Source organism: Monodon monoceros, unplaced genomic scaffold (assembly GCF_005190385.1).
Source record: "Monodon monoceros isolate NGI ecotype Baffin Bay Population unplaced genomic scaffold, NGI_Narwhal_1 Super_Scaffold_18, whole genome shotgun sequence".
NCBI lineage: Eukaryota > Metazoa > Chordata > Mammalia > Artiodactyla > Monodontidae > Monodon > Monodon monoceros.
Window position 1 is genome coordinate 128,153,165 of NW_021703774.1, and position 15,910 is coordinate 128,169,074.

At 45.0% G+C, this 15,910-nt stretch overlaps 1 protein-coding gene across 2 annotated transcripts in view; it reads left to right on the forward strand.

The window, feature by feature from the left end:
- The window catches only part of KANK4 (KN motif and ankyrin repeat domains 4), a 68,151-nt gene that overhangs the window by 20,870 nt on the left and 31,371 nt on the right, over positions 1-15,910 (forward strand). The window contains exons 2-3 of one of the 2 annotated variants that reach the window (XM_029229760.1): positions 8,216-8,455; positions 13,928-14,015. In XM_029229760.1, coding sequence (XP_029085593.1) covers positions 14,000-14,015 — 16 coding nt within the window. In that variant the 5' untranslated portion in view covers positions 8,216-8,455; positions 13,928-13,999. Of the gene's footprint in view, positions 1-8,215; positions 8,456-13,927; positions 14,016-15,910 lie in introns of those variants that run through there. The other variant, XM_029229761.1, reaches the window with a different exon arrangement.

A 15,910-nucleotide genomic window follows, 5' to 3' on the forward strand; every position in this document is an offset into this window, starting at 1 on the left:
GCTGGTGACCTAAAGGATACCCCAAAGCATGAAAGAGGGGCCTCAACTTGAAAAAAAAAAGCCCTAAAATCTGGCTGGAAGAAAAGATGTGAGCAGGGAAAAGAATCTGAAAAAGAATACACACACACACACATAACTGCATCATTTTGCTGTACACGTGAAACTAACACAACCTTGTTAATCAACTATACTTAAATTAAAAAATAAAATAAAATATAAAAAAAGAAAGAAAAGATGTGAGCATCTTTATTTTTTTTATTGGAGTTACCTAATGAAAGTCTGCCTGTCCTCTGCTACCAATTCGCAACCACTATGGGGTGATACAAACATGGGATGTCAGTTTTGGAAACATCTTTTCTTAGTGACTTTACTCACATTAAAACAAAACAAGACAAAACCCAAACCACAATAGTGTATGACCTTCCTTTGTATTGCCATGTGGTCCACTGACAGCGAACCCTATCTCTGAGGGAATTTGAGGTTGATAGAAGTTTCTAGAGACCTTCTTCTCTCACCGCCTCTCTCTGGTTCATCTCTAAAGATGCCCGACCTTCCCTCAGTCGCATGCTGCTGAGGCTGTGTGTTCACCCTCTTGTCTGACCCACATCACACATGCCCGCTCCTCTCTGGACTGTGCTTGCTAGAGGGCCAGGCGGGGCCTTGTGAAATAATAATAGAAAGCTTTCCAACTTGCCTGAAAAATCTGGAAACATCACTGGCTTCACCCAGGTGTCTGGAGATGACTTATCAGGTTCGGTTTGGTTTAACTGACTTCCCTGTGCCAAGAAAAAAATCTTCCTCCCAACCCAGAAGGCAGATGCCACAGCCCACGCAAGCCCTAAAGTGTCTGCACCTGCAGCCGTGTTCCAAAGCCAGCCTGATGCCTGTGAAGGCTTCCGCTGGACTCTGACCAGGACCATGATGCCCAAAGAGGGTGGGTGCAGGGGTGCCCCACGGCAGAGGGTGTGTATGTGCTTACCCTTAAGATGCTTTCACTGAACTGACCCAGGAGGGAGGAGGGGAGGCTGAATTCCTTGGTTTACTCCAAGTTGTGGTTCCCAAGCTCTTTGGACTGTGGCCCAGTTCAGCCAAGCAAAAGACCTTGTGGCCCACCGAGCCCACTGATTCCCACTTTCCAGTGAGAAAGAATTTGGTAATAACAAAGGATAAAGGGGAAGAGAAAAATAATCGAGATGGTCATGCAGCAAATCCTCAGGACACAGCAATCAACAGAAACTCCAAAGAGTAATTCTGCAAGTAATGTAAATTAATGGAATAGAGCAATTAAAAACCAAGCCAACGCTGATGCTGCATGGTAGCAGTCAAGGGTCACAGTTGCAAACAATAGAACCGATTCTAGCAAGCTTACGTAAAAGAGGAATTTATTAGAGGATGTCAGGTCACTCCACCACCCTCCTCAGAATCACTTGCCTGCAGCCCTTCCTCTTCCAGGGCACTTTCTTCCAATCTGAGGTCTGGCCTGGGTGCCTCTGCCTGCTGAGTGCAGGTCCCACGACTGGGTCCTAGCTGTAAAGGAGTCTGGCACTGTAAATTCTGTTTTCGACCTTGAGGAGGTGGAACTCCTAAGGAAGGAAATAACCCAGACATAGGAAGGGTGTTCACATGTTCTGGGTAGCCCAAAATAGCAGGACGAATGTCTTTTGCAGTAATAACAAAGGCGCCCTTCCTGAGAGTTGCGGGAATTCCAGCTCTTCACCTGCCCTAGTTCTGCAGCGTTGTTTACCAGTGGATGGAGGCCACACATTTTTATAGAACAGAGACTTAATATTCTCAGTAAACTCTAATAAACTAATTTTTCTTTATGAATGCCAAAGTTTATTAATTCTCAATAACTCATTACGTTCCTAATTCCTTATAAAAATGAAATCCCATGTATGAAGTTTCCTTTGAGGGTGATGAAAATGTTCTAAAATCTGATTGTGGACTTTTCAATAACTGGTTCTGGGAATAGTCACATGCAAAAGAATGGAGCTGGCCTTTATCTTAAACCAAATGACCTCAAAATGGTTCAAAGTCCTAGACTTAAAAGCTACAACTGTAAAGTTCTTAGAAGAAAACATTGAAGAAAATTTTTATGACATTGAATTTGGCAACAATTTCATGGATATGATACCAAAGCACAGGCAACAACAACAAAAATAGATAAATTGGACTTCATCAAATAACCTTTGTGCATCAAAGGACACTGTCAAGAAAGCAAAAAGACATACTACAGAATGGGAGAAAATATTTGCAAATCACATATCTAATAATGGGTTAATATCCACAATATATAAAGAACTCTGACAACTCAACAACAGCAAAAACAAACAACCCAATTCAAAAATGGACTAAGAACTGATTTGCAAGGCAGAAATGGAGACACAGATGTTGAAAACAAATGTATAAACACCAAGGCGGGAAAGGGGGGGGTGTTGCTGGTGGTGGTGGTGGGATGGATTGGGAGATTGGAACTGACATATATACACTAATATGTATAAAATAGATAACTAATAAGAACCTGCTGTATAAAAAAAATGTGATGGTGATTTTAGGGAAATTATTTTGTCTCCATTTTCTCATGTATGAAATTAAAACTAGGATAATTTAGATGATCTCATTAGATGGATGATGTTTACAGACAAATATCTGATACTTTTTCATCCTAATAAATAAGAACCAAACAAATTTTTTTAAAACATGGACAAGGAACTTAGACATTTCTCCAAAGAAGATATACAAATGGTCAATAAGCACGTGAAAAGATGCTCAATAATCATTAGTCATTAGGGAAATACACAACAAAACCACAATGAGATAATACTACACACCTACTATACTTACTAGGATGTCTATAATGATTTTTTTTAATGAGAAAAAAACAAATGTTGGTGAAGCTATGGAGAAACTGGGATCTTCATGTATTACTGGTGGGAATGTAGAATGGTGCGGCTGTTTTGGAAATAGTTTGGCAGTTCCTCAGAAAGTTAAACATAGGGAACTTCCCTGGTGGTGCAGTGGTTAAGAATCCACCTACCAACGTGTGGGACAGGGGTTCGAGCCCTGGTCCGGGAAGATCCCACATCCCGCTGAGCAACTAAGCCTGTGCGCCACAACTACTGAGCCTGTGCTCTAGAGCCCGTGAGCCACAACTACTGAGCCCGTGTGCCACAACTACTGAAGCCCATGTGCCTAGAGCCCGCACTTCATAATGAGAGAAGCCACTGCAATGAGAAGCTCACGCACCGCAATGAAGAGTAGCTCCCGCTTGCCGCAGCTAGAGAAAGCCCATGCGTAGCAACGAAGACCCAATGCAGCCAAATAAACAAGTAAATAAATTTATATATAAAAAAAAGTTGAACATAAAATTACCATATAACCCAGCAATTTCACTCCTAGATATATATCCAAAATAAATGAAAGCAGGAACTCAAACAGATACTTCCACAGCAATGTTCACAGCAGCATTATTCACAATGGCCAAAAGATGGAAGCAACCCAAGTGTCGATTGATAGATGAATGAATAAACCAGATGTGATACTTACATATGATGGAATATCACTCAACCATAAAAAGAAATGAAAATTTTGATGTATGCTACAACTTGGATGGACCTTGAAAACATGCTAAGTGAAATAAGCCAGACATAGGAGGACCAATATTGCATAATTCCACTTATAGAAGGTACCTAGAATAGGTAAGTTTATAGAGGCAGAAAGTAGAATAGATGTTACCAGGGCTGGGAGCAAAGGGGAATGGGGAGCTATTGTTTTATAGGTTACAGAGTTATGTTGGAGATGATGAAAACGTTTGGGGTATAGATGGTAGTGATGGTTACACAGCATTGTGAATACCACTGAATTCTACACCTACCAGTGGTTAAAATGGTAAATTTTATGTTATGTATATTTTACCACAATTTAAAAAATTAGGTTGTGGCAATGTTTGCACAACTCTGAGTATATTACAGCTATTGTATTGTACAATTTGTATGGGTAAATTGTATGGTATGTAGATTATATCTAAATAAGGCTGTTAAAAAAATCCTTTCCAGCTCTGGCAGTCTCTATGATGTATCTATTAATCCATTTATTTATTCATTAATTCAACATATTTTTGTTGCATTTCTACCATACCAACAGTTAGGAATAAGGTGATAAATAAAATAAATGCAATCCCTAGCCTTTCCTTGCTTAAAAAACTGTGGGTTTTAAGAAGTAATCATAGCTAGCATTTACTGAGTGTTCATTACATACTGAGCATTGGCACAAGCACTTACTGTACCTTATCTCATGCGGTTCTCACAACCGTGTCCTGAGCTGGGCTCTTCTTGAATAAGGAAATTTGCTCAAGGTCACACAGCCAGGATTTGAACCTGGTCTATCTTACCTTGAAATCTGTGCTCTTAATCATTCATCGTTATATGTGGTAGCTGGGTTCCAGCACCTGGAATTGGGGTATTCCCTGGAGACCTGCCCAGAGACCTGTCTGTCAGGCTGGCTGATCTAGTAGCATTACAGGGAGAGTTCAACTTGAGATGAAATGACCTCTAGGAGGGATTGGGTTTGGAAAATAAGGCCTAAGTCCATGGAATCTTGCAGAGCCATTTATAGTAATCATTATAAAGCAGGTGTATTTTCTAAATGTTATGTGATTAGAATTTTAAATAAAAAATTGAATTCAAAGTTGAATTTATATCATTATGTTACTAGCTAATATATTTATTATTTATTGAACACAGACTGTATACCAGCCTCTGTTCTAAGTTGTTGACATGTATTGTCATCTTATTTAATTCTCCTGACAGATCCATGATGGGTAAGGTGTATTACTATTCATTTTTTACCAGTGAGGCAGCTAAGGCACAGAGAGGTTAAATAATTTGTCCAAGGTTACAGAGCCACTGGCAGAGCTGGGATTCTAGCCCTGGCTTCTTGACTTGGAGTCCAGACTCTCAGCCACTCTAGAACGTGCTCTTCAATTATGTTAAAATATGCAAAATAGATGGACATGCCTCTGCTGCGACTTTCTGTGGAGGGTGTGTCCCCTTATCACATTCTTATCAACACTGAGGACCTTTCTTTAAAAAAAATCTGTGTTTTCTAACTTGTAAGAGAGTCTGTGTCATACCATGGTTAAGAGCAGCACATTACCTGGATTCGAATCTTGGCACTGATGGTCTCAGTAACTGGGCAACTGCTCTGAGCCTCGGCTTTGTCCTCAGATAATGGACATAACAATACTACTTTATAGGGTCATTGTGGGAATTAAATTGGCTGGTTTTGGAATGGACCTATGGCGCCTGGTGCAGTGTAGGGTAAATAACTAGTATGGCATTTCGATGTTTTCTAGCATCTTTTTTATTATTAATCCATGCAGTTAAACTTTTTTTTTTATATTAACCATTGGTATTTCTTCTTTTCTGAATTGCCTGCTTGTGCCCCTTCATCATTTGTCTATCGGCATCTTTATTTAACAGAGTGTTTGAGTCAAAGACTAAGAGCATTCTGGGAGGGTCTAAGTGAAGGGAGGGATGAGGATTAGAGGTCTTTTCCCCCGTGGGCCTGATGCCTTTCTTTTTCTCCAAGGAGCATTTTTCACTGGTTAGTGCAGGCTCCTCTCTCCCTGCAACTGGCCCTGTTTCGTGCCTGAGAAATTTTCATCTGCCTTAAAGGGTCAATCATTTGAATAGCTCATTCCCACTGGACACCTACACCCACAGATCTCCCATGTGTGGTTTCTTTCTCTGTCCAGTGAAGTTGCATTTGGTCAGAATGGCTGTAACCAGTCTGCTCTGAGAGGCTGTTTCAGCAGCACGTGTACTTAAGCAGCGCACTGCTCCCCGGCCCTGCGTAATAGCTGACCTCCCTGGGCAAAGTGCAAAAGCCTCAGGGACCGCTTAGATAAAGGGCACATTCTTCAGATAGTTCCACCTCTTCTCCCTCTTGCCTGGCGCCATCTTGCCTGAATTAGGTGGTCCACCTTTTTCCCATCATGGGGCAGAAGGGACCTGGGCCATAAAAGTTGGAGGTTTCTAAATTGCGAAAGGAGTCAAACCTCCCCTCGGCTAAATGATTCCTGCCAAAAAAGTTCTGGTGGATAAGTGTGTTTGGTCCAGGAGAATTTTCTGGGTATATAGGTGGTAACATGAAATTGGCTACTAATATTAAGACATATGCATGAGTGAGTTGTAAGGGTAGAGACATGCCAGTATCCCCGCATGGCAAGGGCCAGAGGCTATGGAGGGGATCGCCCCCAAAGAAGCTCAGACTCCCCTAGAGAAAGTTGTTGGTGTTTCTCATGGAGACCTTCCCTAAATGTGAGGTCACCTTCTGCCTGGACAGCACCAGCATTGAAGCTTACATCCTGGAGTTTGTGTGTCTCCTGCATTCACCTGCATGCCCAGTTCAGGCTGCATGGTTTAGAGGATAGGATATTAGACTGGGAGACAGAACATCTGGGTTTGAGTTGAGCCTTTGCCTTTTCTTAGCTTTATACCCTTGGGAACCAACTTTGTTTTTTCATCTGGAAGATGGTGGGTAACATTCTCGGTTCTGCTCACCTCCCTGCTTGACCATGGAGTTAATTGAGAGTACTGGGTAAGTGCAAAGACAAAAAAGACAGAAGAATCTCTCCTCCTATTAGAGACATAGGCAGTCAGCACAGTGCCTGAACCTGCATCTCATGTGGAGCTCAGAGAACTGAAAATGCTACCCATCTTCAGAAAGAGAGCTGAAGAAGGAGGGTTAGAGGTGTGTGTGTGTGTGTGTGTGTGTGTGTGTGTGTGTGTGTGTATCTTCTGTCCTGGCATCTGAGCCAGGCTGATCTATGGCACTGCTAGGGGCTAGTATTTCCTTCCCTCATTCTGCTTGCTGTCTTTTTCAATCTGATGAGAGGCCTGGCACCTGTTGGAAAGGAGAGGTGCTTTCTTGGTACCTAAGGGAGTATCTGGAGAGGTCACTTGTGTTTAGAGTCGTCGGTATCGTGGATAAGTTCAGTTTCACAAGCTTTACTGAACATCTAGCCTGTGATCCTGGTCAGGGAGACACAGTGCCAGCAATTAGAATTTAGGTGACACCTGCGGCAGTTGAGGGCTGACAGGAGCAGTGTAAGCAGGAAGGCTGGCCACTGCACTTGGAGGGGATGCTGAGTGGAGCTTGGGGGACAGGCGGGAGCTGGCCAGTGTTCCTGGAAGAACGTTGGGTGTTTCAAGAAAGGCTCAGCTCTGCAAGGAAGCCTCTCACCATTTTGTCTTGGATAAGGAAGAATTTATCCTGGGAGAGGAAATGAGAAGGCTTACCTCTATCATATAGATAAAGCAGAGAGGAAAAGTGGGTGGCTAGAAGGTCACGGGACCTGGTGAAATGGAGAGTTCTTTTTCACTCAGCTTCCTGGTGAAATGTCTTATGCTTCTAGCCGTTCTCTAGCCGATTCAGAGGGGATGGTCGATGATCATTTAGAATCTAACAGAAAGACAGTTTGCTCCTCAGTATATTTTAAAATATAACCTCAGAGTTCAAGGTACATTTCTGATTTTTTTAAAAAATTCTGGTGGTTTGGTCTGTGTACTAGTTAAATACTTTTAGCAGTTGAGAAAAGTGAATGTTGGTGTTCCATAGTCTCGTCCATCACATCATCCCATGCCTTTCGGTAAATTTGTTAACCTCCGTCTTGAGCAAGATGCTCCAGAATCTTCCAAGGAAAATAAGAAATTTGATCCAGTGTAGTGGGAAGAACACAGAATTCTACCCCCTGAAATCTTCATTTTAATCCAGATTCACTCCTGGGTGAGCCAAGGGAATTTGCTGAGTCTGTCTCATTTTCTTCACCTGTACAATGGGGATGCTCAGCCCTGCCTGGCTGCCTTAAGCTGGTGTGAGGCCCTGGATGTGAAGTGTTTCCAAGTGTCCCGGGCTGGGTGCAGTCAGCGCTTCAGGGTGACACTCAGCTCTGGCATCAATTTCAGTGTGGGTTAGACAGGAATCTGCCCTCGCCTCTGAGAGCACATCTCGACAGGCAGTGTCTGTAAAGGTCAGAGCTGCTTCGATATGTCTTGCTGATGGGGCTTCATTTCCTAGGACAGCGTCGTTTGGCTAGAGCCACAGAAGGTCAAGGGGATAAGGTCCTCTCATCCTTTTGCTGAGCCTGCATACAGGAGCCCAGATGCTCTCCTGGCCCCGTTTTGATTGCACCCACCCCCTGTATCTCCTTCAGGTCTAGTAGTGCTGCTGGATTTGCAGAGCCTGGAGCCTCTGTGCCTGCACCTCACACCTGTCTCTCTTCCAAAGAGCTGCGGCTGCAGTGGGCTGGCTGAGACACTTCACGGCGCCTGCCTGGGATACTCTGCGACCGTCCTCCTCCACAGCTGCCTTCTCCCCGGCTCCTGCACCCGCCCTTCGGAAGTCACTGGTCTGCTCTGTGGTTAGAAGCCCTGCCTGGAGCTGGATCCTTACAGTAGGTACTTCCTTGCTTTTCTCTTTCTCCCAGAATTGGGTGCGTTTTGATGCTGGGGCATCAGATTCACATAGCGGCAGGAAGCAGGAGCTGCCAGTCTGGCCCCGGGAACTCACTGGTCATTGTTTCTTCTAGCTCTGCCCCGACAGACTTCCAGTCACTGATTGATCAGGGCAGCGAGCAGTCTGGGGATCGCTCACAGAAGCTTTGCTTGGCCGTGGGACCCAGGAGGCAGCCGGGGGAGGACGTTTCTAAGGCAGAGCCTGGAAGAAGGAGGAGATGCACCACTGGAGGGTTTCAGCTCCTTAGGACGCTGAGTTCTCTTTAGGAGCAAATTTATTAATGAGCCACTCAGCTGCAGGGAAGGAGGGGGAAAAGCATAGTTAATTATGACCACCCCCACACCCCAGATAAGCGCCTAGCTTTGGGGGAGTGTGCAGAGGAAGGCGTGCACTGTTTCAGCATCTTTAGATGCGTCCCTCTGAACTGGGAGCAGCTCTGGGAACTAACTTTCCGACTGAATGATTTGAGCTTTCTTCCTCTTTCTGCAAGATCCAGTATCAGGTTATTGAGCACTGAATTCCTTCCTGACCCCAGTCCCCTCTTCCCGTGAGCGAAAGGGAAGTCAGTATTTGCTTTTCCAGCAAGGTCACGGATCACCTGACCAAATCTTTAACAGCTGGGAAGCCAGTGCTGCTGTGCTGGACTCACGAGCCATCAGCTCGGGTCCAGCAGCAGAACCCCGCTTTCCGGGAGGAGGTGACTCCCCCAGCTCCAGGCTATGGCAGGGGGAGGATGCCAAGGGAAGGTAATGTGGTCCCAGCTTTCCTCCCGACGGTTTTCTCTTCTTCATGAAGCTCCAGATTCAGCTGCTGCAGTGCAGGCAAAAATGACAGACACTTGCAGAAAAATGTGGGAATGGAGTTAATGAGATTGTGTTAATGTGTCATTTATTGAGCATGAGTTATCTCTTTGTTTCCTGGGTTGGTGGGAAGTGAGCTGGCTGGAGAACTCGGTCGATGGAATCCTTTTCAGGAGTGCATCTCACTTCCCCAGTGCCTGGACTTCAGCCCTCTTAATGTTAAGCAGTGCTGTCAGATGCCTTAGCACAGGGGACGTTCCCACTTGGATGCATGGGGCCCTGGAGTGGGGAAACGGGAAGCTCTCATCATCTGGGGAGATCAGTATGAGGTATAAGTAATTTTTTTCCTCTCTTTCAGAAAGAGCATTTTGTCTTTGCAAGAGGTCTTGCAGGGATTGACAGATGGCTGTTTGGTGTGCTACCTGGCTAAATATTTGACTTTGTAAGGTTGAATTCTCCAAGAATTCTCATGGCAATAAGGCTGTGCTTTGAGCCAAGCTTTCTTTTTAAGGAAATCCAAGGTGCTATTTATTTTGGCATGCAGCCTGTTCTGGGATGAAATATGGCATTTTTATTATTGCAGAATAAAGAGAGGTTTGAAGAGAACAAACGTACAGAACTAGGTTTCAGTTTCAGGGCTAAGTAGAGGAAGGTTTCTTTGTATTTGGATTTGAGGTTAAAAGTGAGATTGAAAATGGCATCATAAAAAGAATAACTGGGGAGAGGGAGAGGGTGGGGGTATATATTGCCGGAGTTGGTCTGGCCCAGGGAAATCCACGCTCCTGGGCATGCACCCTGCTGGAACCGTTTCTAACGTGGCCTGGTAGTTACATATGGGCTAACACTGCTGTCTGCTCAGCAACTGCCTCTTCGGTGGATTTGTGCTGGCAGCCTCAGTCCTCACCTCTTCACTGCCCATTGGCTTTGAGAAGCAGTGTGGAGTGATGGAGTCACACAAACTCTCCTGCCCCTAATTAACTGGGTAACTTTAGATTGGCCACATAGCCTCTTTGTGTCTTTGTTCCTCATTTGGAACTTGAAGATGATCTGCCACATGTTAGGATGTAGCTGGGCAGTGGGTGAGGGTGACATGTGGCCACAGAAATGAGTCCTGTAGGAGTTCTGACCTTTACAAGCTTAATAGGGGAGAAGAACTAGAGAAAGATCCAGCTATGTATACTCAAAACATCTAGAATATGATGAGCTCACAAGAGGGGTTGGGACCTAATGGGGCATTCTTGATCCTGGGATAGGCCATAAACAAATGAAAAGTTACATAACACCACCAGGTATTACAATTCTGAACACTGGGGATACAGCTTAACAGAACGAGTCATAAATTGCTTCTAAGTCAAAATTTTAAATGCTCCAGGAGGTTGCAAAATTCCATTTTAAAGGGAAACTGTGTCCAACAAAGCTATTTTTCATATTCTGTCGTATTGCAAACAAAGTAGCATGTGTCAATGTAGCATTTCGTCTTTGATTCCACTCCCCTAAACACATCAAACGTCCACCCACTCGTGTGAAGGACCCCGGGCCAAGGTGGAGAAGGCTGGGGTGCGTGGAGCTGGAAGTGGCATAACTTGGGCATGATAGTCCCCCCTTTCCTGCAGAGCCCTTTACAGTGAAATCTTGCGCGGCCCTCTTCAGAGAGTTGGGGTATCAACTAATTAATTTCTGTAGCCTTGGAAAAATTCATTTCAGAAAAATTCAAGTCTAAGAGAACGATTAGAGGTCTCTATAGAGTTCTTTTTAATGAACTTTGACCCCAAGGGTGCTGCAGAGTTATTTGAAGCTCTATGATCTGATATATGAAGGGCTGAACTGTAACCCTAACCAAGGGCAGTGGGTGTGATTGAACTCCCTGAGGTGATGGTGAGTTCGTGCAGCCAGAGGTCCATCTGCACCCAGGTGGCCGCCTCCTGCTTAGGAAGAGCTTTGTTGCTTGGTGTCCAGCCTCGGAGAAGCAGATCGTACTTTGGTCAGGAGGACTTACTTACAAAAGGAGTGGTTCTCCTTCTGCACGCCCAGAAGATGCATCACATATACTGGGGGGAAAAGCAGAGAAGCGTCGGAGTCAGAAACGTTTCCCCTCACAAAGAGAGCTGGGGATCAGTCACAGCACCAATCTTGTTTACAGGGGTGGAAAAATGTTTACAAATCAGTTCTGTTCCCAGCAGAGGCTTGGAGTCAACTAGACTTGAGAGCAAATCCTGCTCTAATACTTGCTTGTTATATGATTTGGGGCAGGCCTTCAAACTCTCTCAGCTTCAGTCTCCCTACCTGGAAACTGGGGACAATAATAATCCTCTTGGGGTTATGGTGAGGCTTGCGCATGGTAATTCGAGCATGTCAAGTGCTCCCAGCTCTGCCTGTTATTCAGTAATGTTTTGAGGGGGGCGGAGGAAGGGAGCAGAAGGAGAGGAGAGGCCGTGATGATGGAGGGGCCATGTGTAGGGTTTGCATCCTCACCTTTTTCTTCCCCAGTGTTCACCTTGAAGCTGCCGGGCCTCTCCTGCCTGCCAGCATCTGGGAGGCCCCACCCCTGGCTGCAGACTGCAGACCTGGGGCACTGAGATCGGCAGCTGTGTCCTCTGCCCAGGAACCTTCTCTTTCTTTTCTTTTCTTTTTCCAATTGAGTTATAATTGACATATAACATTGTGTTAGTTTCAGGTGTCCAACGTAATGATTTGATATTTGTATATGTTGTGAAATGACTGCACAACATCCACTGTGTCACATAGTTACAGGTTTCTTCCTTGTGACAAGAACTTTTAAGATTTACTCTCTTAGCAACTTTCAAAAATATAATACAGTATTGTTAACTATAGTCACCAGGCTGTACATTACATCCCCAGGACTTTTTATCTTAAAACGGGCTGTTTGTACCTTTTGATGCCCTTCACCCATTTTGCCCAGCCGTCACCCCCCAACCCCTGCCTCTGACAGCCACTAATCTGTTCTCTGTATCTATGAGTTCTCTTTTGTTTAATAAAGATTTCACATACAGTGTTTGTCTTTGACTTATTTCACTTAGCATAATGCCCTTAGGGTCCGTGCGTGTTATCACAAATGGCAAGATTTCCTTCATTTTTATGACTGAGTAATATTCCATTATATATATATACTATATGCACCACATCTTCTTTATCCATTCTTCCGTCAATGGACACTTAGGTTGTTTCAGAACCTCCTCTTTCTAACAAGGGCGACCCACCCTCACCCCTGATTAGAAGCTCCCATGCCCCTCCGCTGTCGGCCTCCTCAGTGGCCGCTTTTAGCCTCCAGGACCATCCACATTCACCCTCCTTCTCCCTAACTTCTTCTCTGCTCCAGCTCCAAACTCAAGTACTTGTTGCCACAAAGGTAAGGGAGGTATTTAGCGTCTGTGATCTTTCTGCAAGGAGTGTCTCTGCCTATAGAAACCCTGCCTGCCCTTCCAGGCTCTGCCACTCCTGCATAGGCAAAGGCCGCTGCATGGAACGTGGTTATGGGGGAACCGAGATAGGAGCAGGGTGCTAGCTTTGGAGGCAGCAGCAACGCTCCCAGAAAGAGGGTACACCACACTTTCTGTCGGGCAGACATCAGACTTCCTCTTATTTGGCAGGCCTGATATTTCCCAGGCCTCTTCCCTAGTTTGCTTGTTTGTTCCCCATTTATCATCCCAGGTTGCTGGGGGCCACCCCTTGTCCTTCTCTCACTCCCACGTCCTCCCATCCTTTCCCTCATCCCCGGTACGCTTCTCTGATCTGGAGTGCGTGGTCGAGCACATTGGAATTCCTAAAACGACTCCACTTCCACTGCTGAGGTGTCACAGATGATTTATTATTCTGATGTGTGTGGAGTTAAATCATAAAAACCAATTTCCTGGGTGATTTACTGGACTGGGGGCAGGATCCAGGTTGTTTACCATTTGAAGAAATAGTGCTGGAAAAGGATTGAAACTTTGGGGAGAATTTATGATCAAACCTCAAGGTACCCTAATTCAGAGTCAGGAGAGTATGCTGCTTGCATAGTTACTGACGTCTTCTGGCTCCCAGGTTTGAGCTCCCCCTTGTTCTGCCCCTGGTTAGAAATCACCCCAAACTATTAGGTCCTAGTCAGTCCTTCCAATTAGCTCATCTTTTTCTTGAATCTGATTGGGATGTCACAGATCACTTATAGGTACTCTGATTCCAGCTTTTCCACAAACATGAATTATAATTCTTTTACCATGACGGGAAGTGAGTGGATTTCAGCTCTGGATATTTTGGAAAGGGCACCATGCTGCTTGTCGGAGCCCTGGGTCCAGTTCCTTCACGAATGTGCTGAGAGGCCTTGCACAGAACAATTAAGTTCTAAGCCTTAGTTTTCTCATCTGTCTAGTTGGACCAGAGGCTTCCTTTGGTGTCAACTACTGCTAACATTCCATGAAGACACACCCAAGATTATACTCTAGGAGTGTGTATAGGCTTTTAATTTCCCTCCTTGGAGAGCTACGAGCACATGGGCACCCTGGGAGAAAGGCAAGGAGGGGTGTTACTTTTTTTTTTTTTCTTGGTGCTATGTTCCCTCCATACTTATTCTAATTGTAATGAGACTCTCCACTTTTCCATCCTCTTTCTTTCAGAACACTCCAACAAATTATACAGGCTTATCAGAAGAAGAGTGCCCAAGAGACTGGCGGTCAGCATTCTCTAAGATGGAGAAGACAGACGGTAGGCAGGATCCCTTGTATTCCCTGTTCTACAGTGAGCACTTGGGTTGGAAAGCAATTATTACCATAAATCCTGGAAATAGCTCAGGGGAGGCCTACGGGAGACCATCCCCAAATAGGCGGTGCTGGGAAACCCAAACTGTGTGTTTCAGACTTGAACAAGAGAAGGTAGTAGGGAATGAAAATGAAGGCTTATGTTTATATTGGAGTTGTGTAATTTTTGTAGTGTTTCTCATCCCTTCCAAGCACCAAGAAGGGAGCAGCATGATCTCACTCATTAAGCTCTTTTTAGAGATGAGGAGCTTGAGGTCTAAAAAGGAGGCACACGGGGCTTCCCTGGTGGCGCAGTGGTTGAGAGTCCGCCTGTTGATGCAGGGGACGCGGGTTCGTGCCCCGGTCCGTGAAGATCCCACATGCCGCGGAGCAGCTGGGCCCGTGAGCCATGGCTGCTGAGCCTGCATGTCCCGAGCCTGTGCTCCACAGCGGGAGAGGCCACAACAGTGAGAGGCCAGCGTACCGCAAAAAAAAAAAAAAAAAAAAAAAAAAAAGAGGCACAATTTGGTAAAAGAGCCTACATTCATACCTGTGTGATTTTCCAAGGCATTTCACTTCTTTGAGCTTCACTTCCCTCCTATATCAGTTAGCTTTGCTGTGTAACAAATCACTCAAAAATGTATTGACTTAAAGATATTTATTATTTCTTAAAGATTCTGTGGGTTGGCTAAGCCATTATTCTGGGCTGGGCCAGCTTGACTGATCTCTGCTGGACCTGTTCACATGTCTGTGGTCTTCTGGGTGACTTGTCCTGATGGTTTAGAATGGTTACACTCACATGTCTGGTGGTTGACTCCATGTCACCTAGGGCATTGGTGATGATTTGGCCATGTGTCCTTTGTTGCCCAGCAGGCTAGCTGGGGTTTGTTCACATGATGACAGAAGGGTTCCAAGCACAGCAAGGACAGACAAACTCCAATGTGCAAGCAACTTTCAAATCTCTGCATATGTCACATTTGCTGTTGACCAAGTCACAAGGCCAAGCCTAGGGTCAGTGTGGGAGGGAAGTACATAAGGGTGGGTTATAATTGTGGCTATTTTTGCAAACAGTCTGCCACACCTCGTCTATAAGCAGGTATTAATACCTACTTCGCAGGATTGGTAAAGGATTAAATGAGATAATGCATGTAAGGTTGTTGAGTAATAACTATCTAGCCCAACGAATGTCTCGACGAACGTTCCCCTTTCCCTCCCCAGGAAACTTGCCAAACATCATAGACTAGACCCCGATCCCCTGACTTCTAATTAAATGCTTTTTCCAGATTACCAAATGTCAGGAAACAGGAGAGTCTATATGGCCCTTCACTGGTACAGGACTCAAGGACTGGACAGCAGCTCCAGCCCTGCCTTATCCTTCTTTCCAAATGCAATTACCATATATTTCAAAAGTCTGCCTCTCTCCCCAGGGAGCTGCCTTTTCAGCGCTTCCCTGGAAGTGGTCCCACAGAACACCAGCTAATTCCCTTAATGCCCCGGGGGCCTGTCATTCCTGCTTGCCTCATTTGTCCCCGCTCAGCATCCTTGGCACGGCTGCTTTCCACGTGATCACCCACAACTAGCTAAGAAAGGCACCCCTCCCTTCAAGCACACACATCTCACAAAATAAAGGCAGAGGAGGGAAAAGACAGCTTCCACTATCTTGGCCTTTTGAAGAGATTCATTTAATTCCCCTTCTTTCTGGTTGTATTTTTGGCCACTTTCTCTCTAGTTTCTGTTTTTCCCATTTCCTTCAGAAACTGAGTATAGGCTTTTGGACTTTTTTCCTCATTTTAAATAGATTTAAATAGATCAGACAGGCAAGGGGAAAGAGCTCAGTCCAAATATGTCATCACTCTTAGGGAA